The sequence below is a fragment of the Ambystoma mexicanum genome, chromosome 10, assembly GCF_040938575.1.
Source record: "Ambystoma mexicanum isolate Mex_15411 chromosome 10, UKY_AmexF1_1, whole genome shotgun sequence".
NCBI classification, from domain to species: Eukaryota; Metazoa; Chordata; class Amphibia; order Caudata; family Ambystomatidae; genus Ambystoma; species Ambystoma mexicanum.
The window spans coordinates 1,594,407,748-1,594,431,228 of record NC_090932.1 but is presented as its reverse complement, the minus strand read 5'-3'; the positions used below and the strand labels follow the sequence as shown (position 1 = coordinate 1,594,431,228).

The following is a 23,481-nucleotide window of genomic DNA, read 5'->3' as shown; positions in this document are numbered from 1 at the left end:
AGCTACCTCTGCCTCTTGTACTCGCTTTTCGGCCGCCCGGATCGCCGCGGCGTGTTTTTTCCTATGGGCTGCGATCTGGGATATGAGTTCCCCTCTCAGTACGGGTTTGTATGCCTCCCACAATGTTACAGGGCTATCCACTGAGGTTGTGTTCAGTTCAAAGTATGATTCTGTTCCTTTTTTGATATGTTCGACTAGGTCGGGGAAGCCCAGATAATAATTGTTTAGCCTCCACGTGGGTGGGGGAATCGGCCTGTGTGTATTGAGCACCATTACGAGCGGGGAGTGGTCCGATATACCTCTGGGTAGGAGGTGTGCATCGGTTGCTAGATGTAATTCGGAGATCGGGAGAAAAAAGTAATCAAGTCTAGATAATGAGGCGTGTGCTCCGGAGAGGAAAGAGTATTCTCTCGTGCCAGGATGCAAATGTCTCCACACATCTTTCAGGCCTATTGCGTCGGCGAACGTGGCTAGTTTGGTATGCGTAGCTGGATTTCTCGAGCGGATGTGTGTTCGGTCAAGTTCTGGGTGCATGACCTCGTTGAAATCTCCCCCCACCACCATCAAGCTCGAGGAGTCCGCCGCCAACATTGGCGTTATATCTTCAAGTAGTGCAGTGAGTAAGGTAGGTGGTGCATATACGGCTAGCATGGATATAGGCCGCTCCCAAAGAGTCGCGGTTATGTGAACGAATCTACCTCCTGGGTCCTGTGTGACGGATGAGAGGGTCAGTGGAAGTCGTTTGTGCACGAGGATCAGCACCCCCCTAGCTCCCATGGAGAAACCTGAGTGTATCGCGATGCGGTAATTAGTTCGCTTGAAGAGGTTGCAGTTTGTGCCCGCCAGGTGCGTTTCGGTTAGGAAGGCTACATCGGGCGTATAACGGTTCAAATATTGGAGTACAAGGCGTCTCTTGATACTGCTGCCTAGCCCATTCACATTCCAGGTCATTATCTTAATAGACCTGTTCTTGCTTTCAGCGGTGTGGTCAGTCATGGTGGTCGGGAATCGGACATGCCGGGTAATGTTGTGTGTATCTCCGGGCATTGCCCCTTATCCGCCCCCCTGGAACCCGACCCCAGCCTATTGCGCGCATTGATCTTAGAGCAGCAAACCAAACAAATAAACTCTGTCCTAAACACAAACTCCCTCGTACCCTCCCCATACTCCACCCCAACTGGAAGTACCTGTCGCCCCAACATTAGGCCGAGCCTGACAAGGGTCTGCTCGGACCGAACAAACAATCAATACATTCGATATAACTTCTTTGCGATTCTGTCGCCGTTGCTCGGCGCTGGTCCTATTACCTTTGTTGAGGGGGGGGGCCCCCGCTCGAGCCGCCATTTCTTCAATGTGGGGGGGGGGAAAAGCTCTGACAGTGCATTGCTATCAGCATGTGTCCGCACACTTCAGTCGGCTTCTCTTGGTGGTAGTCCATCCTGGCCTTGTAGTGGTTGTGCATTCGGGGATCTGTCCGGGCGCGGTCTATTTCGTTCACGTTCCCTTCTATTTGTGGGGCCCCAATCTCCCTCCAGGTTATTTTCTGCCCAATTCCATGCATCCTTTGGGTCATTAAAGTGCACGGTTGTGCCATTATGGTAAATTTTCAGCTGTGCCGGGAACAGGAGACCATATTTGATGTTTTGGGTCTGTAGCTTCTTCTTAAGCTGGTCAAATGATTGGCGTGCTCTTTGTACTTCCCGTGTGAAATCCGGGAAGAAAGCGATTTTCGCGCCGTTGTAGGTCGTGGCTCCCTTGGATCTGGCCATTTGCAGTATCGCGTCGCGATCTCTGTAATTTAGGATTTTGGCAATCACAGTGCGGGGTGGGGCCCCAGGCGTTGGTCTGCCTGTTGGGACTCGATGTGCACGTTCAATGGAGAAAAGTTTCGAAAAATTCTTTGGGGCGTATAGGTCCATGAGTAGTTGTTCAAGGAATAGTTCCATGGAGGGGCCTTCACTTTTCTCAGGTAATCCCAGGATTCGTATATTGTTCCGTCTAGAGCGCCCCTCTCCTTCCTCCACCCGTTCCTCTAGAGTCTTAACACGTTGCAGTACTCTGGTCATCTGTTGATGGATGTTTCGGAGGCCATCTTCCGTGTTGGATATGCGGGTTTCCGCCTCTCCCGTGCGGGACGTGAGTTTCTGCAAGTCATGGCGTAGGAGGGACACTTCTGTGCTGATGCCGTCCATTTTAATCTCCATAGCGGTTCTGGAGTTGGCTATGGCGTTCATAATGTCTTTGAGAGAGGGTTCGGGTTCCTCATCTTCAGTAATTGCCGATCTTTCCTGTGTCGGCTCCGTGGCCAGTGTGGGCACCGCGTATTGTTCCATTTTGCTTTGCGTCGTGCCTCTCCTGCTCTTGTCCTTGCCCATGACCGTTGCAGTCACAACTTCGATGAGGATCCGCCTTGATGATTCTAGTAGCGTTGTGCGTGGGCCGGGGCACGGATTTAACTCTCGATCTAATCACAAGCGATTTTCTGGGAGCGGGCAAGCGGGAAAGCTGCTCGCAACCACTGCCTCCCGCCCACCCTGCTCCTCACCGTTTCGCGTGCCCAATCACGTGCCTCTCCGTCGCTGTCTGTCGCCCCTTGTTCTGAGTTGGCGGGCGCTCAACGCGGAGCGGAGCGGAGCGCGTACGGTTGGTCACTGCCTTCCCATCAACCGTTCGCTCCTCCTGTATGGCGCTGTTCTTCGTGCCGGATGTCAGTGGCGCACTATCCCAAGTCACTGTCGGCCATCTTGGATCGAGTTCGGCGGGTGCCACGCTCTATCACCTTCCACCGCAGTTATCTTCGCCTCCGGCCTCCGTTTTGTTACGGGAGCAACTGCAATGTGTCGTGTCGTCTGTCGGCCAACTTTTCGTAATTTTGCAGGAGTGTCGCAAGTCAAATTCCCCCAGGATTTGGCAGGATGTGTTGGCGGCACCGGGAGCTCAGCGAGCACGCGTCTACATCGGTCGCTCGTTATTCTTCAGCAGCCCCATTTTCCAGTTGTTAATCTTCTAGCCAAATGGTACCATTACCACAGTTCCTGGCAAATACCTAGTCCACACCTACACAAAAGCCAAAACTGTTAGCTTTGTCAATGCATGTTTTTTTCAAGTTCTGCATGGTCTTGTATTGCATTAGGCACACTAGGCTATTTTTGCAACACATCTAGCGCATAGTTGCTTTTGAAATATTCCTTAAAATTTGAGTATATTTCAATTGTTTATGTTCCATTTGTCCAATCTTGTTAAACCACAAAAGCCAGCTACATGAATTGTTGCAGGTGAGTATAACATCCGGTTACCTTGGTCCTTTAGGTTGCCATTGGGACTGGATATTCAGGATTTTACTGTAATTCACTGTTGTCCTGTGGTTTGGTGTCTACTTTTACTTCAAGTCCAAGCCCAAGTCTTTTAAGGCTGATGGGTTGTTCGTATGGGCACATTCGAACGGATTGGTTCCTCCAACGTATTCTACATCTATGACAGTAATCACCACAGCTGTGCTGCTTTGGAAAATTTTCGCCGCCTGTGTCGATGACGTCGATACGCTGTTCTTGAGGGCCTCCGTCGAACCGACGTCACCGAATGTTATAAGTAGGACGCACGACGCCCATAGCCTCAGTTGTAGTTTTTTCCACGAACGTGTTCGCTTCGGACATCTCGGCGTGCCTCGGTTCTTCTGAGTTATTCTATCTGTTCTTCGAACGCGTTTGTTTGTGAAGATTTCCTGATGTCTTTGTCTTCTACCCTGTGGCCGGGTTTCAAGAAGTGTCGGGACCGCGGTTCCAAGATGTCGCTGACTGACCCACATGGCGCCTTCCTCTGGTGCCTCAGTGAGGACCACGCCATGGATGATTGTGATGATTGCCAGTCGTTAACATCAAAGGCCTTGCGGGAGCGGAAGGAGAAGCTTTCTGTCGGTAGGGTATCCAAGCCCCGAAAGTCGAAATCCACTGGGCTTTCGACCGACGATTCGAGGGGCGACTCTCCGCATCGTCGGCGTAAGTCCAGGGGGGTCTCGGTCCCGGAGTGGGTCCCTCCATTCCTCTGCCTCTTCGAGGCACTCACTGAAGCGCAGTCACCGGTCGCCTTCCTTGTCCTCGTCCGAGGACTCCGCCCGTCGGCGGGTTGCTTGTCCCAACAAGCATTCCTCTCCTGCAGAATGGGATTTATTTTGTAAGGAGATGATGGCGATTTTTCAGTCGCAGGGCTCTGTTCGGTCCGCGCCTTCGAAAGATGCCAGCAGGAAACGTGCTAGGGCTGCCGCTCGCGCGCCTTTGGGCTCTGGTGGTCGGCGCGATCACCGGGAACCTTTGAGGTCTCGGTCTGACAAGGTGGATCGCTCTAGCCATGCCCGCTCCAGGTCCCGGTCCTTGGAGCCTGTGAGGACTTCTAAGAAGACGTCAACGCCATGTCCGTCGAGGCACTCTCTCAAGGCTCTGCCTCCGAGGAAGTCATCAACGTCATCGGCGCCGAGGCCATCGAAGGACATGCTCGGGGCACCGCCCTTGAGGCCTGTGTCGAAGCAATCGGCGCCATGCTCAACGCCCTTGACGCCTTTCCAGGAGGCTTTATCGGAGGTACCCCGTAGACCGGTGGAAACCTCGAGGAAGGCTTTGGCCAAGTCAAAACACATGGTTGTCTTTTTCTGTGCCCTCATCCAGGGATTTATTCCAGCCTCTTGATTATATTTCCGAGGTGGATGAAGGGTCTGAAGGTTTGGTTCCTGATGAGGTTCCTGATGACCTATTATCTGGTCATAGCCAGTTGGAAGACCTGCGTCAGTCTTTGCATGATGCCAGTGGTCTGGCCCCCTCCCGGATTTTGAGTTTGGCAGGCCTGAGCCGGGTACGCATGCTTTATCTTCATACCGGTGCTTCATGTCGAGGGTGACGGAGTACTTGGGGTGGTCGGCGTCACCAGGGGATTTTCTGCAGGATGACCTGACAGATATCTTGGACCAAGGTCAACTAACTGACCATATGGCCTTGCAAAGAAGGGTTGCAGCGGCTTAAACTGCACTGGATAGTCGCCCAGCATTGGGCAAGCCTTTGCCGAAAAAATACTGTCCAGCCAGTAGCGACCCCAGCTACTTGACTACACACCCCACTCCGGAGAGTTTGGTGGTGCAGGCGGCTACGGCCCCAGCAAAACAGGCGTCGTACCCTACCATCCCTCTTGATGGGAACAAGCGTTTTGATGGCTGGGCGAAGAAAGTGTTTTCTTCAGGGGGTATGGCTTTACAGGCAGCCAACTCCGTGTGTGCCTTAGCACGTTTCACTCACACTCTGTGGAATTGTCTCTTTGGCGGCTGGACATATTCCCGAAGGGGGGGGGGGGCGGGATGCTTTTCTTGCTCTCGTTCAGAATGGGAAGGATGCCATGTGTGAATCCGTTCAGTCGGGTCTGGACATGGGCGATTGTGTCAGCCGGTCCATGGCGGCAAGCACCGTAATGCGCAGATTTGCGTGGTTGCGGAGGTCGGGGTTTGCTCCCGATGTACAAGCCCGGCTTCTCAACATGCCCTTTGATGGTGAACATCTTTTTGGCAGCAAGGCTGATGAGATCCTTGAGAGGTTGCAGACCTCCAAAGCTGCAGCGAAGTCGTTGAGCGCTGCAGTTCCCTAGGACGAAAAGGCAGAGGTTGGCGGACAGCAATGGAGGGGGGAGGTTCCTTTCGATACTACTCTTCCTTTGGTAGATCGAGAGGAGCTGCAAGTCAAAGGGGCCACCGGACAGAGTACCAGAGGTGGAAAACAAGGTACTCGAGGTGCCAAGGCTGCTCTGGCAGTTGCTGCTTTACCCTCAGTCAATGCCGCAGCTGCTTCAGCTCAGTCATGAGGCCCATGCTTCTCTGGTTGGGGGAAGGCTGGCGCAGCATTTGGTAGAATGGCGTGCCATTACTTCAGATGTGTGGGTTCTGGAGATCATAACCCACAGATAGTGTCTTCCTTTCCGGCAGCGGCCTCACAACAATCCACCAGGGAATCTCTCTTTGAAGAGTCCGGATCCGCTCTTTGCGCAGGAAATCAAATCCCTGCTGGAGAAAGGGGCCATAGAACTGGTGCCTGTAGTGGAGAGGAACATGGGATTCCCCTTATTTTTTGATTCCGAAGAAAGACGGGGGATTGAGACCCATCATGGACTTGCGTGGTTTGAACAAGCTCCTCTGGAAGGACAAGTTCAAGATGGTTACTCTTTCTCAAGTCCTCCAGGCCCTTCAACTTCAGGACTGGTTGGTGTCTCTTGACCTCAAGGACGCTTATTTTCATGTGCCGATTCATCCCAAGCACAAGAAGTACCTGAGGTTCGCGGTTGGCGACTCACTTTCAGTTTCGGATCCTGCCATTCGGATTGAGCTCCACCCTGAGGGTCTTCACCAAGCTCATGGTGGTGGTGGCAGCATATTTCAGGAAAGGGGCGATTAACGTCTACCCCTACCTGGACGATTGGTTGATCAGGGCGCGCTCTCTCGAGCAAGTCCTGGATCATCTGTCCGTCACCTGCCACTCCCTTCACAAGCTGGGCTTCTCCCTCAACTTAAAGAAGCCCCACTTGACGCCAACTCAGCTGCTCCAGTACATCGGAGCAGTGATCGACACATCCCTGGGGCAGTGTTTCCCTCCCCAGGTGAGGGCTCATCACATTTTGCAGATGGTGCACAAGTTTCAACATGCCCAGTGTCTGCCGGCGTTCGAGTTCTTGAGGTTGCTCAGCCTCATGGCATCCTGCATTCTTCTGGTGCCAGAGGCCAGGTTGCGGATGAGATCTCTGCAATGGGCTCTCAAGCTTCAGTGGTCGTAGTCCTCCAGCAGGATGTCGGACCCAATTCAGGTGCCGCCCTCGGTCGCCCAGGATCTTCTGTGGTGGGCCGTCGAAAGCAATCTGATGAAGGGGGCTCCATTTTGGCTACCCTGGCCTGAAGTAACGATCGTGACGGATGCGTCCCTCACGGGATGGGGAGCTCATGCCAACGAGTTGACAGTCAGCGGTCTGTCGGAGTCCAGACTCCATATCAGACTGTTGGAGCTGAGGGCCATCAAGCTAGCCCTGAAGGCTTTTCTGCCTTCTGTGTGAGGGAAGAATGTCCTGGTCCTGACCGACAACACAGTGGCCATGCACTACCTCAACAAAAAGGGGGGGCAGGGTCTCTCCCTCTGTGCAGAGGGGCGATGCAGCTCTGGTTCTGGGCCATCCAGCAGGAAATTTCGATCTCGGCAGTTCATCTGGCTGGAGACGAAAATGCGGCGGTCGACGCTCTGAGCAGGCAGAGCACGGTCTGTCACGAGTGGGAGCTGGCACAGGAGATTCTCCTGGAGATCTTCGCCTTTGGGGACCCCACAAGTGGATCTCTTCGCCACCAGTGTCAACCGGAAGTACGAAAGATTCTGCTCGCGGGAATTTCCTTCAAGAGGAGCCTTAGGGGACACGTTCGTAGTGGATTGGTCCTTCCGACTGCTGTACGCGTTTCCTCCAGTCCCCGTCATTCCGCAAGTGTATGGAGGTTAGGGAGGTTCGGTTCCTGGATGATCCTCATTGCTCTGGCATGGGCCAGGAGAATGTGGTACCCGGATCTTCTAGACATGTCCATCTGCCCTCCACGCCGTCTTCCCTACCGAGACAATCTGCTCTCACGGGAGGGGGGGGGGGGTCAGGTTCTCCATCTAGATGTCGTCCCTCAACCTTCATGCTTGGCTTCTGAAAGGTTGAGTTATAAGGATTGGGACCTCCCTGAAGACGTGATGGAGGTGTTGCTTTCAGCCAGAAGGCCAGCAACAAAGTCCCTGTATCGTTGCCGTTGGAGAAAGTTCTGTGACTGGTGCAGGGTTAAGACTGTGGATCCTTTTTCATGTACTATTCCTGTGGTTCTGTCGTTTTTGCTTTCGTTAGCCCACAATGGCCTGCAAGTGGGTACCATTAAAGGTTACCTGGCGGTGCTATCTATATTTAAGCGCTCGTCTGAGGAGTGTTCTTACTTTAAGATTCCTTTAATTTCTGAAAGGGCACACTAATGTGTTGCCACCGTCACCTTTTCAGGTGCCCGCTTGGGATTTGAACCTACTTCTAAAATTCCTAATGGGAGCTCCGTTTGAGCCTTTACATTCTTGTCCTTTGAGACTGTTGACTTTGAAAACTGTATTTTTAGTTGCGGTCACTTCCGCACGCAGAGTGAGTGAGTTGCAGGCACTTTATGTTAAGCCACCCTTCATGGTGTTCCATAAGGACAGGGTTGTCCTTAGGGTTCGTCCTTCTTTTCTTCCGATAGTCGTGTCGGAATTTAATTTAAGCCAGAAGGTCATTCTTCCGGCGTTGTATCCTCCTCCACAGCTTTAGGTTTCGATATCTCACGCATGTCCCGGATCTGAGTGGACGATCAACTCTTTGAAGGATACGCTGGAAGTCGTTTGGGACAAGCTGTTACTAAGCAGACTTTGTCCAGATGGATTATCGTGACAATTTCTGAATGTTCACGCTTGGCAAGTAAGGACCATCCGGTAGGCTTACGGGCCCATTCTACTAGCGGTGTGGCTGCCTCTACTTCCTCATTCGTAACATTTGTGAAGCAGCCACATGGGCCTCTGTCCATACTTTTGTCAAACACAGCAAGATCTGGCCTTTGGCAAGGCGGTCCTTTATTCTGCAATTTAATTGGGCATTCTAAAATTCTTTCCCACCTCCTTACGTTGGTACTGCTTTGGGAGTCTGTCATAGATGTGGAATACTTTGGAGGAACCAATCCCTTCGAAGAACAAGTTACTTTTCTTACCTGGTAACGTTCTTTCAATGGGATGTTCCGACAACGTATTCCACATCGCTCCCTCCCTACCTGCCCCTCTACAGAATTTCTTATGCGATTGCAGCTTTCGTTTCCACAAGGCTTTCTGTAGTCATTATGGCAGAAGATTGGTGCCACATGTTCTGGAAAAAAACTACAGCTGAGGCTACGGGTGTCCTGCATCCTACTTATAACATCCGGTGACGTCTGCTCGACGGAGGCCCTCGGACAGCGCATTGACGTCATCGACGCAGACGCTGAAAATTTTCCGAAGCAGCACAGCTGTGCTGATTACTGTCATAGATGTGGAATACGTCGTCGGAACATCCCATCGAAAGAACGTTAAAGTAACTTGTTGTTTTGCAGTATACAAAAATAGTTTCAGATGTTATGTTACTTTGCATTTATTTAGCGCCTTATGTATCATTGGTATGATCTCAAAGCGCTGGTAGGTTGAACGCCCACAGGAACTGCAGTTCAGTCAGTATAGAGAGCGTGTGGTATGGTGCGTTTGCGCACCGGATATGTGTGCAGCTGGTGTGGTTGTTGCATGATAGCTGCTTCTTAGCGGTAGGTGTGGTGCTGAGGAAATCAGTTGGATGTGTTCAGTATGGAGGGTGGACACCCAGACTGAGTCCTGGCTGCGTTTAGGCCGGAAGAGACGCTTAAGCTAGCTGGAATGCGTTCAGCTACCTGTGTTTTATTAGGATGATGTGGAATTCGTGGGGTCATGTTATGAGAACAGCTAGACCGAATGTGTCATAGTACAGCTGTGTTCTAGTTGAATGATGGTGTATAGGAGAGAGTAAGCGTAGTAGTGTGATATGGTGGTTTTCAGTAAAGCGCCTGCGATCAAGCACGAGAGCAGGACGGGGGGGGCGTACATTAGTCACAATTTCTAAGTTCAACAATACCACAGTTACGCGAGTATGCACGATTTCTAGATCCAGCGTTTAGCACAGCGATATTATGCACACTTTCTAAATTTAAACTTTGGCAGAGTGATGCTATTAGGCACACCTGAGTTCAACTATACCACAGTGATGCTTTTAGGCACACTTTTGAAGTTCAACTATACTATAGTTACGCTATTAGGAACAATTTCTAGATTCCGCATTTAGCTCAATGATATTGGGCATATTTTCTAAATTCAAACTTTGTCAGAGTGATGCTATTAAGCACACTTTTTAGAAGCAACTTTAGCACAGTGATGTTAAATTAGGCCCACTGTCTAAATTCACTATACAACAGTTAAGCAATTAGGCACACTTTCCAAGCTCAAACTTTGGAAAGTGTGCCTGCCAACGTCGCTGTGCCAAATTAAACTGTACCACAGTGACGCCATTAGGCACACCTTCCAGACTTAACTACAGCACAGTGATGTTAATTAGGCACACTATCCAAAGTCGACTATACCACAGCTACGCTACTAGGCAAACTTTCCAAGCTCAAACTCTGGAACAGTGACCCTGTTGGGCATAGTTTCTAAAATAAATTCTACTACAGTGATGGTAGGCACACTTTCTAGATTCCTCTTCAGCACAGTGATGTTAATTGGGCACACTTTCTAAAATCAATTGTACGACAGCTACGCTATTAGGCACGCTTTCTAAGTTCAGACTTTGGCACAGTGACATTATTAGGCACATGTTCTAGATTCAGCTCTAGCACAGTGATGTAATTAGGTAGATTATCAAAACCAACTATTAACACAGGCTACTAGGCACATTTTGTAAGTTTACCTATACCACAGTTGCGCTATTAGGCACACTTGGTTTAGCTATACCACAGTTATGTTATTAGGCAAATGTTCTTATGCATCACTTAAATGTGGTGGTAGTGGTGTGGATCCTATCATCACTATTGCCTAACTAACCACCAAAGATATTGACCCCTATCTTCAGTCCTATACTTACAGACTTGGACTGTAAAGCAGCCTTTTCAGGGTTGGGCCCCGCATTTTGGCTGTGCCCCCCCATACTACAGTCAATTTGTCTGGTAAAGTGATTGCACATGGAATTTCCACAGCATGTGCGGGTATGGATCGCATGTGCATTTTCTTTTTGAGTGCCTCAGTGCATTTTGGCATTTAGGCTTTTCTTCAGCTGTAGACTTGCTCCTCTAGGTCCCCGGGATTGTACCTGTGCCACACCGGACTGGTTTGAATAGTCTTCAGAAGTGAATCTCATCTTTTTTGTTACCAGGAGGCTGTACATTTATTTTCTTCTTCCATGTAGTTGCAAAAAAATATCTTCAGCAGTGGATGGCTATGTTCAGCATCATCCCTCGTAGGGACGTAGTCCAATCTGAGCATGTTAGGAAAGTCTTTGTTTTTTGCTGCTTTTTAGCTTCATTCGTCCCACCCTTCGCCCCCGAGACTTTTTTTGCAAAAGAAGTTGCCCCCCCCCTCCCTCTTGTCCCAGTACCTCGATTCTTTGGACAAGCACTGGTCGATGCCTAAGGCTGCCGATGCAGGGCAATCCTGCCCCACAAGTTTTAACTTGTGTCTCACTCTTAAGTGTGTTCCTCAGTAGTTGGTGGTAGCTTATTTTTTTTATAACTTTTGCTGGTGCACCTCTGTGCTTCATTATATTTTTACAGCAAAGGTGCCTTTTGCTTACTACAATGGCCAAAATGGGTGCCATGTTTAAGTCCCATTTTTGTGAACCACTGTCTTTGTCTAGCCGTCTTCCTCCTGTTCAGAGCCGTATATGGTCATGCCTCTTTGTGTGCTCTGTCCAGAGCACAGAAGACCAGCTGTGCGCATGGAACCGGTGAGCAATTCTTTAGGCTCTTGGAAACCCTTATTTCTGTAGCCTGTGAAATCTTCTTAAAAGCACGTGCTCTGTATGCTACTTCCCCTATCTAGGTGTTGGCTCAGAGTGTTACAGGAATGCCCCAGTAGACTCCGAAAAAGATGTAACACTATCCCTAGCCTTCGTGTACAGGGACCCCGAATCCTTCACAAGTCGACGTCCTCGGAGTGTTTTTTCTGCCTTCGGAAGACTTTGAGATGGAGAGACATTTTCAACAGTATTTTAGACTTGAGGTCAGAAAAAACGAGAGCACTCTGTGCAAGAATGGCGCACACGGCAGAGAAAGCGATGGTTACAGCGTCAAGGTTTAGTGTATAGTAGGGAGAGCGGGGGATATACACAACACGAAGAAAGTTATGGTGGGTTTAAAAAGGTTTGAAAAAAAAAACCTTTCACCTGAAATGGAAAAGTAGGAAAATCCATTGGGTCAAGTTACTATATATATTTTGACCTCGTTTAGCATGTTGGTCATATTGCCGACATAGACACGCTGTTTTGATATGTCACGATGCAAATTTAAAATTATTTTTGATAAAACGAGCGGATACCCATGTATTATGTTTCCAACTTTTGCAACTTTTTAAGAAAGTGTAGCCGTGGGTGTGCGGGAGCAACCAACGGAGATTAAGGTCCACGTACATCAAACTATATAAATATAAAACCTTCAATGTCAGTAGTCTTCCCCAAGTCATCTGACGTACCCAGAGCCACTGTTCTCTCTGTGAGGACGAATTTACTGTGTTCCACTTGACTCCCGATTGGTGGCTGCTCCTAGGTTAGCCAACTGTGCATATTGACCAAAACCTCTGTAATATGTGAAACTGCAACTGCATTCTTACCTGCAAATCATGTAGGACTATGTTTTACTTGGAATCTCTGGCAAGTGTTCTGTACTCTTTACCAGTGAGTACCACAGCTTTACTGCGCAGCCACAGTACCAGTGAGAGTAACATTTGGTGAAACCCTGCACTACAGGCTAGTTCAACTACAGGTTATTCTCTCGAAACAGCACAATAGTGGTGGTGCATAAAAACCCTCCCAACAGAGTAAAAGGTAACTAATCTGCTTTTCTTGCATACCCCAGGTGCCTGAGAGACTTTCTATGCTTATCTTTGAGCCACACATGCACCAGAACTACGGGAATGAACCAGAGGTGCCTTTTAGTTGTACTTGAGTATCTGTTTCAGAGGTGTATTTATGACTTAACACTCCGCACAGATGCCAGAAAAAACGATTTAATAGTTCACTTCTTTAAAAAAGAAATTACATTAAAAAAGATGAAATGGCATAATGTTACAGCATCAAATTATGCCATTTTGTTATTCACTGTTCGATACCATAGCCCCTTACACTTTGCAAGTTACGTGCTTGCGAGCAATGCCACTCGCCATCACATTTATATTAGTTTTCTTACCCGATTGTGAACGTGCCGTCTCTTGCCTTCTACGGACCGTAAGGGTGGCAGCGTCTGCACCAGAGATCTTAATTTGCAGGAATGCGAGCAAGATCTCATGAAACCTCGGCAGCGATATTGTCTGGAGTATAACATCTCCATCTTTAAACGGGTTTAGGTACATAGACGTAGCATAGACTTTGTGATTATTTCCTCATGTGTTTAGTAAAAATAAAGAAATGGGTCATATTCATTTCTGGGAAATTATAAAGCAAGGCCAAACAACCTACTTGATATGGTCGTAATGCCGAACTATGCCAGGCATATGTTGTGATCTCTGTGAACCATCTAAATGGCAGTGTCGGCGTTTAGTTATTTTGTTGTGTGGTATGCATGAAGTTCTGTGACACCTTTTTAATGTGGGAACCCCGTGGTGTGAATATTAGGTTTTGAGTATAATTTGTTATATTTTTTTTAATGTAATTTTTTTTTTAAAGTAGTGAACTATTAGTTTTTTTTAACAACTTCTGGTATCTGTTCATGCGATTTAATCACCGTCTAGCATTTGAAGTTGAGTCTGACATTAACAAAGGCGTATAAAGGGAGGGTGGGATGTAACCTGTTTCCAGGTTTTGCATATTGTATGAGTCTTCACCACATGAGACCGGACCCACGTCATAAAAAAAAAGTGGGAAGTACCCATATATAATTATATATAACCCAACACTAACCGCTTGCCAGTCCAAAAACCATGCACCGACAAAGCCTCTGAAAAAGATTTCGTGCAAATGGAACCCGAGCACTGTTGCCACTGAACCTCCCCACTTGCAATGTCCTCCTAGAATTTCTACTTTGCCTATATCATGGATCCATGTTTGGATCACATTGGAGTACCTAGTACCAGACTCCCATGCCAATTCTTGGGGGCACGTACATTCTATTGATGCTTTGCTGCATCATGATTCCTCTCTTTATAATTAATAGAAGAAGCCTAAAGTGAGCCTCATCTGGTCCTAAGGCCTTAATATCCCCTGTTTCTATGGCCCTTATTACCCCAGCCTCATACTGGCTCCCTCTGTATCTTAATGGCCTGCATATTTGACAGTTCGAATTTTCTGTGGGCAGTAGCACTTTTGTGTTTGAAGCTCCTTTTCGTACACTCTTGTCTGAGCCATTCATTCTGAGATGTAGTCTTGAATCATGTTTTGGTCTTTCTGTTCTCTCGAAGATGGTAAGTGTTTTCCCTCTAATTGCAGAGGCTGCGTTTCTAATGCAGAGTAAATCCATACTGACGTGGAGTTGAAAGGGGAATCTGCAAGGGGCCTTGTTCAAGGTTGTATTCTATCAATCCACCTTGGAGGATGTCCTAGTGTGGTTGGCATCAAAGAATGCAAAATCCGCCCATATTTTAAAAAATAAATCCATAAAGAATGCCTGCCCTGGCTGGCCAGATGTCTTGCATCCATATCTAAGATCTCCTTTAAGAAGGCTTAGTGATTCTTTTATTTAATCCATATGTTGCTTGTTGGCTCTTATTAAATCTTTGTTTTACTTTAAATGTTAGCACATTAGTAATGTGCAAGCAGCCTCCTCATTCAATTTGAGTATGGAGCATGTACATTTCTGGGTACATTGCCCACTGCTTGTAAATCCATCTAACGAAACAAACAGCAAGGACCTATACAAGGTTTGCCAGCAAGTACTTCTACACATATTGGTGATGGTGCTAGTGGTCACTGTGTTGAGGGTAGTTTAAGTCATTGTCACCCTTCTACCTTGCAGGGATGGACTGTTATTAAGCACTTATATTAAATAATACTTTATCCGTTTTACTTATGTACTATTGCTTCTGTTCAAATAGGAAAGTGTGGGTTCATCCTGATGAAGACATGACCATAATTTGATTGCCATTCCGTCGGAACCAGTTGGTGGTGTAATACCAGGCTAGTTCCAAAGAAGGTGGTCCCATAAAAAGGATTCAAAGGAAAATAAAGGGAACCTAGTTTCAAGAAATGCTTTGGACACACAAAGCAATGCACATGGTGTTGGAGTAGATTATGCATTCAGTTTTGAGAGGTTTGTTGGTGGTCAAAAACAAATAGCCGAAAACCCTCTGTCATTCTCCCATGCATTTAAGAGATTACATCTGGTTTCTGCAATAGTATCGGGCCATGGTGGCTCCTTTTATCTGAGCTGACCATCGCTAAAGTCGTAGTTACTTAGTTACCCAATCTCTGGAAACTTGCAGAACCCAGTCAAACCCCGACTACCGTGTTCAATCGGTTTATAAAGGAAAGCCTGCTACATGTAGATTCATAAAACCCCTTTAAGTTTTCTCAGTGTGCATGTCTGTCTAATGAATACTATCTTGGCTTTACAGTTAGTTCTTCAGGACAGGCCCCCTTTGCTGCATGTGCATTGCCTGTTTCTGGGCACTCCATAGCACATTATGTCTGAATCATATTTAGATTTCATTTTGTGGTTTCAGGAGTTTTATCTTTATATGCGCGTGCATTCTAATATGTATCAACTTTAACCAAAAGTAATACTAAAGTAGCATAGCCCATTCAAAATCAACTGCACTGGATACATATGAAATTGCAGCATTGTTCCCTGTTTGCTGCACCCCTGTAACAAATATGGCGCGTGCAACATGAACCTCTCTCCTAATCGTGAGGACCTTTCCTGACCACCCCAACAGTTGGACATTTGAATGTTGGAGCTAAATGATAGACTGTAAAAATAAAACAGAAACAGATCTTTTTTTTAATTTTTTTAAAATGTTTTTATTTTTAAACATTTTCTTTAAAAAACCTAATCTTTTCTGTCGGATTTGCATGTACTTTAGCTGAGGCCCTAACTCTGGCATGGTGTGTAATAACAGTAGGCAAGCCTCAGAATGTGCACTAGCCATTGGTTAGCAATAATTGACTCTTGGAGAGTAAGAAATTGTGTGCCGTGTGTATGTGGATAATTGAGGCAGTGAGGGACTTTTAATTCTTGTAACTTGAAAATTTGAACCCTGGCAATGGGAGTTGGAGGGGGGGGTGGGCTAGTCAACCCATGAAGGATTAATCCAAGGGTAAATTTCTACTAAAACTCATTGTACATCCTTTATTTTACTTTACCATGGTGTGTGTATGATTAAACCCTGGACTGGACTTAATCTGTTCAGTGTGGTGATTGCAAGGGTGGCCGAAGCCAAGCCTTAAACTGCAGATGTCATGTTAGGTGGGCCTGGTAAGTTTGAGCTGCTACGCGTTTCTGTGTATGTGTGCTGCTGCACTCCTGTTTTATCCAGATCTCTACTTTTCCACTGGAACATCAGCGTTGTAAAGACTGATATACAATTCACATACTAAAGCTTTGTTTATTTGAATGGTCATGAAACTGGTGTGTTTCTGCACAAAAAAGAAAAATGTAAAGCGGTAATAGGTGTCCTAGTCAGAGCATCATTTTGGGATTCTGTTGTTGTGGCCAAAGTACCCAAGCTAAACAAAAGTCTCACTGCCTATCCGACAAAGTGTTCTTAAATGACATTTCATACAGAGACCTGTGATGCTTTTTTCTGTTGGTTTTTCTTGCATCTCAAATGCCAGCCGGGAAGACACTCCAGATCTTTAACATCGAGATGAAAAGCAAGATGAAGGCCCACACCATGGCAGAGGAGGTCATCTTCTGGAAGTGGATCTCTGTGAACACGGTCGCTCTGATAACTGAGACCGCGGTGTACCACTGGAGCATGGAGGGCGACTCGCAGCCACAGAAGATGTTTGATCGCCATGCTAGCCTGGCTGGCTGCCAGATCATCAACTATCGCACTGATGAGCAGCAGAAATGGCTGCTCCTGATTGGGATCTCGGCACAGGTAACTGACGACCACCTGAAGAGATCTGGTGTCCAAACGCTTCAGAGCGTTGAGCATTTTCCCATTCTGAACCGACCACTTTGTTGGTATTTATTCACGGTTAATTCACTAACCTGCTTGGTGCATTTATTGGTTTTTCTTATCCCGGATTATTTTTATTAGCTCTGCCCACTTGTGAGTATGACTTGTGTGCCTTTTTTTAGTTTTTGAGTATGTCCACCATTTAAACAATCTTCAACATTATCTCCCTTTCTCATTTTGTCCACCCCTCAACACGATTTCACATGGTGGGAAAGCAAGGAGATGAAATATACTTTTATGCTCGGTGAACTGATGCTGTCCTTGCCAGTTTACCTATCTTGATTGTGAGGGAGGCAGGGCAGCTGAATGACGCTCTGTAAGATCCACTTAAGTTATCTGAAACAGGATTATTATAGAAGGTCTTTGATTAAGAGGGCACAGATCGGGAACATTTGAATGTAAACTTTGATCTAGTTTCAGAACTTGACCATTTAAATTAAAGGTCCCAGCTAGGTCACATGGTGCATAGGGGCGGTTTGCCCGTTTTTTATTATTTTTGTAGAAGTATGAAATGCCCATTTAAGGCACTGAACTCTGGTTGTAGGGCATACACACCTCAATCCTGGCTCTGCCTGTTGTATACATTCGGGTCTTTGGCAAATCAGTGTAGCTGTCTCTGGCCTGTTGTGTTCCTAGACTAGACCAATTATTATTTAATGATTCAAATATTGGCACCAGGCATGGCAATCTCGCAAGACACAGATGAGGTGAAACATTGAGTAGCTTTTAGTTAGGAGTACTATTAGAAATTTGAAAACATAAGAATTAAGCTAATACAAGAGCAACTTGATTGTTTTTTTAGTATTACTGGGAGTTCATGACGGTTAGTGTAAACCTTAGCTTGTAAATAATGAAGTTAAAAAAGCTGATGCGAAGTATAAGCATTGCTATCATTGGTGGGGTGTAAGACAAGAGGTGGGAGGAGGGTATGTGGCCAGGTTGATAGGCAGGCTCGGGTTAGGGAGAAGCCACACAAAATAACATGGAGTTATTGAAATGGACCGTAAAGTATACTCTCGGGCAAAATGCACCTATCCACTATGACTTTACAGGCACCAAGTTAATGGTCATGTTTCTACTCCCCAGATAACTCATGAGATTGGATCTTTTCTGAGCCCACGAATTGCACTGGTACCTGTTGCCAGCTTTGGGCTTTGTTGCGATCTTCAAGCAGTTTTAAATCCAAATGGAATTGGGTGATTGGATAGCATTTTCCCGTCTAGTTCAGTCTCTTTCCGTGATTTTATTTTTTACATTTATATAGTGCACAAGGCAGCCCCTAGGCATCGCGGCGCTGTTACTTGTAGTTACACTTAGTTACAGGAGCAGTACAGTACATTATGCATTTAGGTAAAGCGTATATTACATTATGCATTTGGGTGAAACGGTACATTACATTGTGCATTAAGGCAGGTGTCGGTTAGGTAGCTGTGGTATGGGGTGGTTACATTCAAGCAGCTTAGTATTGCTAAATAGATGAACACAACTCCTAAACCTATATCACTTTTCTTTGATATAGCCGCTCCTGTTGAAGTTTTAAATGTGTTTTAAAATGTGCGATTACAAGAAATGTATGCATGCCTATTTTGGTGTACACTCCATCAAGGACACATAGAAAATGAATGTCTCGTTCCTTCTCTATCTTCCAGCAAAACCGGGTTGTTGGTGCTATGCAGCTGTACTCTGTGGACAGGAAGGTGTCACAGCCAATAGAGGGTCATGCTGCAGCCTTTGCAGATTTCAAGATCGAGGGGAACTCCAAGCCTTCCACCCTCTTCTGCTTCGCTGTGCGGGGTCAGGCTGGAGGCAAGGTACTGGAATGTCAATATCTGATAAAACTAGTGCTTAACCAATCGAGTTGGAGGCTTAACCTCTTAGGGAAGAAATTCAGTCAATGAAAACAAGATTTGTTCGGCTGTTAAAACCACCACCAAAGCACCCATTATTTATACATTAATTGTTTAAAAATGTAGGCAATAAATAAAACATTAAAAAGGAATAAAAAAGAAGCTAATTATCAAAAGAATGTTTTTTTTTATCAATTTCATTAAAAGCTCTCGTTCTCCTCAGCTATGCCCTGTACAGATACTTAGCCACATTGTGTACCACGAGACGCTCACTAGTTATTGAGAAAATGTAGTGCGTCCTCTACCTTGCGTATGTCTTTTAGGGAGATTTATAATTTGTATGCTTCATCCCCTCTGCTAGTGAGACCCCCCAGCACTTTTTGCTTGACTTCTGTGCCTTTTTCTTTCTATCCTGAATGAGGGGAGCCTTTTCCCCTCATTCATTCACATCGGCTCTGACTTTTGGAACTCTGTTCTGTGTTAACTTTCTTATGGAGTCTGCTTTCCTCCATATCTCTTTAAAGGTGTTAGGGAGAATTCTCATTTCTGTGCTAATTCCCTTCAACCTTAGAGACCCCCAGCTCTTTTGCTGGACTTTAGGACTTTTTAATATTCATCCTGGATAGTGATCCCTTTTTCTCACTCCCTCATGCATTTTGATGTGATTTGAATTGTTTCCTTTAGGCATCTACTTTTTGTATGGTGTACCCTCGGTGCACGCTCAGTGCAGTGTCACAGAGAAATCCTCTAGATTTTTCTTAAGGTGTAAATATCTTTTATTGGGTAAACTACAGTTCCCAATGATAAAGTGAAATTGACTTTACTTTTTCTCTTTCTAGGTCCACCACACCCCATCCTATGTGGAGTGCTGGGAGGAGGCGGGGGGTTACTTAGTAGCCCCTTTTCCTACTTACTCATGTAACTTTTTTTAATGTTACCCTCACTACTATAAATGGCTGGTGGCAGTGGTTTAATGTTCCTACCATTGTGCTTTTCTACCGCAGGCTGACTCCTCAACTGCAGTATAGCACCCATGGCTGACCATTGTGTCAAAATGGCCCTGGTCTTCTTTTATCGCTATTTCTTGTTTGTGAGGTCGGTCTTGTGTTTTACTCTGCGCACCAAACCAACTTTAACCCTTTTGTTCATTTTGCCTTTGGTGGGCTTCAGTACTGAAACCAGCCTTGGGCTCCAGTGTGTCTGGCAGGGCAGGAAGTGAGGGCAGGAAGCGAGGAAGGTGCCGAAACTCCCAGTCCTTGGTCTCCTTGGTTACATGAATACACCCAGTCTTGATTGGCTGTCTGGCTATCCTTGCAGGACTGCCACCCTGCTGTGGGTGACCGCTAGGCTGTGCCATGAATGGGAGAAACCTGCATAAAAGTCAAGGCTTCTTGGATTGAAGACAGTGTCGACCACTGGACGAAACATCCGACAAAGGAATCGCTAAGAAAAGCTTGCTGCATCCTCCTGGACCGTTGAACTGCCCGGTGAAGCCCTGTTGCTGTGCTGAAGCTCCTTTTCAGAATCGACAAGAGAAGCTCTGGAGAGGACGACTTCTTCCCTTGGGTTAGTGGGACCAACTAACCCCGAGACTAACTTTGCTGGAAGACTTTTCCCAACTGGATGTATTTCTTTGCTGCTGCTAGGACCGAGTGCCGGGGATCGAGAAATCCGTAGTCACTTGCAACGTCTTTAAGCCGGACCGAAGCTCCAGGAAGATCCTGATGACCCTCCTGAAGCAGGATGACCCCAATTCGAGTCACCTCACTAGAGTGCTGGACTCAAGGAGTGAAGGAAGCCCTTCCATTTTCCAAGATCCATGCTGGTGCTATTTACCGGTAGCTGAAACCAGGAAGTACTGCTGAACTGAAAAGAGCCTGTAGCTGCTGCCGACTTTCGAACTGTAGTGCAGTAGTCCTCCAGACGTCCTCCCTCTTGGCCCCACGACTGAAGCGCAGGATCTGCAAGTCTGCAACCAGGAAAGAAGCCAGCTGGATCCTCTTCTAACCTAAGGTACTGTTCTGACTAAGGGATACTTACCTCTGTCTGTAGCTTGCTTTTCTCAGTGGAGACTTGCAGTAGCTGCTTTTCTAGAGTTGATTTCAGCTCCAACTTTCACAAGTGTAACAGCTTGTGGCCCAACAGTGATCTTCTACAACAAACTCTCTAACTTTATGCAAGACTTTTTGCTATCTATGTAGTGCCACAGATCCATAGGATATGTTCCAAATATACTTTGGCTGTCCTGGCTCTCTGCAGACTCTTCTGACCCATTGGCTTTGATTCTAACTGTCCGTCATAGGTGATATATTGGGTTTCAACTAATGTTGCTGGGAAAGGTTTTATCTAGACTTTTTTGGGAGATTGGAAAGTGCTCACATGCTCGGAGAACCTGTTAACCTTTTTTCTTTCCTTAACCTTTCCACAACCTCAGTATCCTACAAAGTACAAAAGTGATAAATAAATGCTGTTACTGTCCTAGCAATTGAAGTGTTCCATGTGTTAATATCCCCGCAAAAATATTGCAATACAAAATATTGCGATATTAAGGCATGGAACCTGTGGGGTACACCCCTGCAACCCCAGCTCCCAAAACCCCCCAATATTATCTCCAATAAAAATATCGCCTATGGCCGTTCCTGACTACCATAATACAGCAATATTTTTGGTTGGGGATAATATTACGTGATACCCAATTGAAGTCACCCCATGGTGTAGGAAGTGTGTAAAATGCCTCTCTAAGGAGTATCTACTTGCTTATCTTGAATCAGAGAAAGTGTTAAGTGCTTTTTTTTTTCTTCTGTTGCACATTTCTCTTTTAAAAAAATGCTAATTAAACTGACTGGTAAATGATTATTACTAGAAAACCTTGTGTAAGTGTTATTTGGATTCTTGTATGTGTGGATTTCGATGCTACAGCTCTACAGCTCACATTTACCCCTCTCGAGATGTCTGGATGCTCAGTCACACTGCCAGCTTGTTTAGTACAGACCTATACCAATCGGTGGGTTACCTAATACCAAGAAGACAAGACTGGTGTAGTGTCACACAGGGTTACTGCATACAATCTTGCCAAACATAGCTCATAGCATATGTCATGGAATTCGTAAACTGAGCAGATGGAGCGATTTTCCAACCAGAGGTTTACATGTCGGGTGCAGAGGGAAGAACAATGTATTCCAGGGTAGCTGATCAGTGTACAATTTTTTTTTTTTTTTTTTAACAAGAGGGTGATGGCAGTTGATGACTTAGTAACAGGAATGGGGCGACACCACTTCTTGGATGGAACCTAGCTTGTTGATGGAGACCATTTCTAGAGGGGAGTCTTGCAGTGATTTAATGGATGTTGCCGGACCGCCGCCCCCACCATGTGGTTCTTTCTAAAATACAATGCGAGACATTGGAGACTGTCTGCTATGGAGATTTGTCTTGGGCACTATTTCAACAACGCACATCTGTCAACAGATGTCGCCATTCAATGCCTTGTAACTTTTTTGTTACATGAGAGATTGCAGCCAAAATTGGTCCCTTTTTTTCCCACATGTAGGCGGTCGTAACGGCACCCAAGAAGCTAGGCCATGTGGTGTTGGCGGTGTGTTTCGGTGGGTGAGCCGAGCCGAGTGAAATGTGTGGAAATTGTGTTTTTTCTTTTTTGGGCACATTTCGGACTTTGTTGGGGTTTCTGGGTAATACTTCTGGGCTGGTTTGTGCAAGTCCGACCCACCCAAATGTGTATGCCTTTCTGTCCTCCAATTCGGCTGTCCTACCCTTTTCTTCCATTCTGTCCACGCGTTTGGCAAAAATGTCCAAAATCGCCTCACAAAACGGTTGCTAACGACATCAAAAAAAATGTTTGTTTCCACTCAACCTGTTCAAGAAAGCCAGTAAATTGGTGAATTCAGCACAGCAAACCATTTGTTCCTAGCGCTTACAAGAGAAAAAACCACAGGCTTCTTTGTACATCATTTTATTGGCCCTTTTTGAAAAAAAAAACACCTGGGCGCCAAAGGGGAAAGCCGAAAACGCGGCTAATCCCAAGTCTTTTCAGACAGCAGAATTTTTGGAATTCTGCTGAAGCGCACACCATACAGATATGGGCCTAGGGTGTCAAAGCCACCAAGGAAAACTGGGAACCCCATGCATTTCCGAAAAGAGGACACCCGTGGGAATCCGCAGAGGTCTGACTTGCGCAAATCGGCCCAGAATGTATTACCTAGAAACCCCGGCAAAGTCCAAAATGGGCCAAAAACCTTTTTTTCTTGCACATTTCACTCGGCTCACCCACCGAAACACGCCGCGAACAACACATGGCCTACCTTCCCGCGTCCCCAGAGGTGTCTCGATGGAAACAGTACCTCATGTATGGGTGCACCTACCTGGGCACAAAGGGGAAAGCCTAAAACACGGCTAACCCAAAGTCTTTTCGGACAGCTGAATTCCAGTAATTTTTCTGAAGCGCACACATACAGATAGGGGCCTAGTGTGTCGAAGCCACCAAGGAAAACTGGGAACCCCATGCATTTCTGAAAAGACACCCGTGGGAATCCAAAGATGTCTGACTTGCACAAGTCTCCCCAGAATGTATTAGCCACAAGCCCCGCCAAAGACCCACATGGCAGAAGGGTGCCCAAGGCCAGCGATGTTACCGCTGACTTTGCTGGAGCTCTGGCTGGCCTGCGTTACAGCTTCTCCCCACCAGGGAGTCC

At 46.6% G+C, this 23,481-nt stretch overlaps 1 protein-coding gene across 2 annotated transcripts in view; it reads left to right on the top strand.

The window, feature by feature from the left end:
* The window catches only part of CLTCL1 (clathrin heavy chain like 1), an 804,099-nt gene that overhangs the window by 169,992 nt on the left and 610,626 nt on the right, over window positions 1-23,481 (top strand). For both annotated transcript variants that reach the window (XM_069619951.1, XM_069619950.1), the window contains exons 3-4: window positions 16,579-16,847; window positions 18,578-18,739. In XM_069619951.1, coding sequence (XP_069476052.1) covers window positions 16,579-16,847; window positions 18,578-18,739 — 431 coding nt within the window. The remainder of the gene's footprint in view (window positions 1-16,578; window positions 16,848-18,577; window positions 18,740-23,481) is intronic.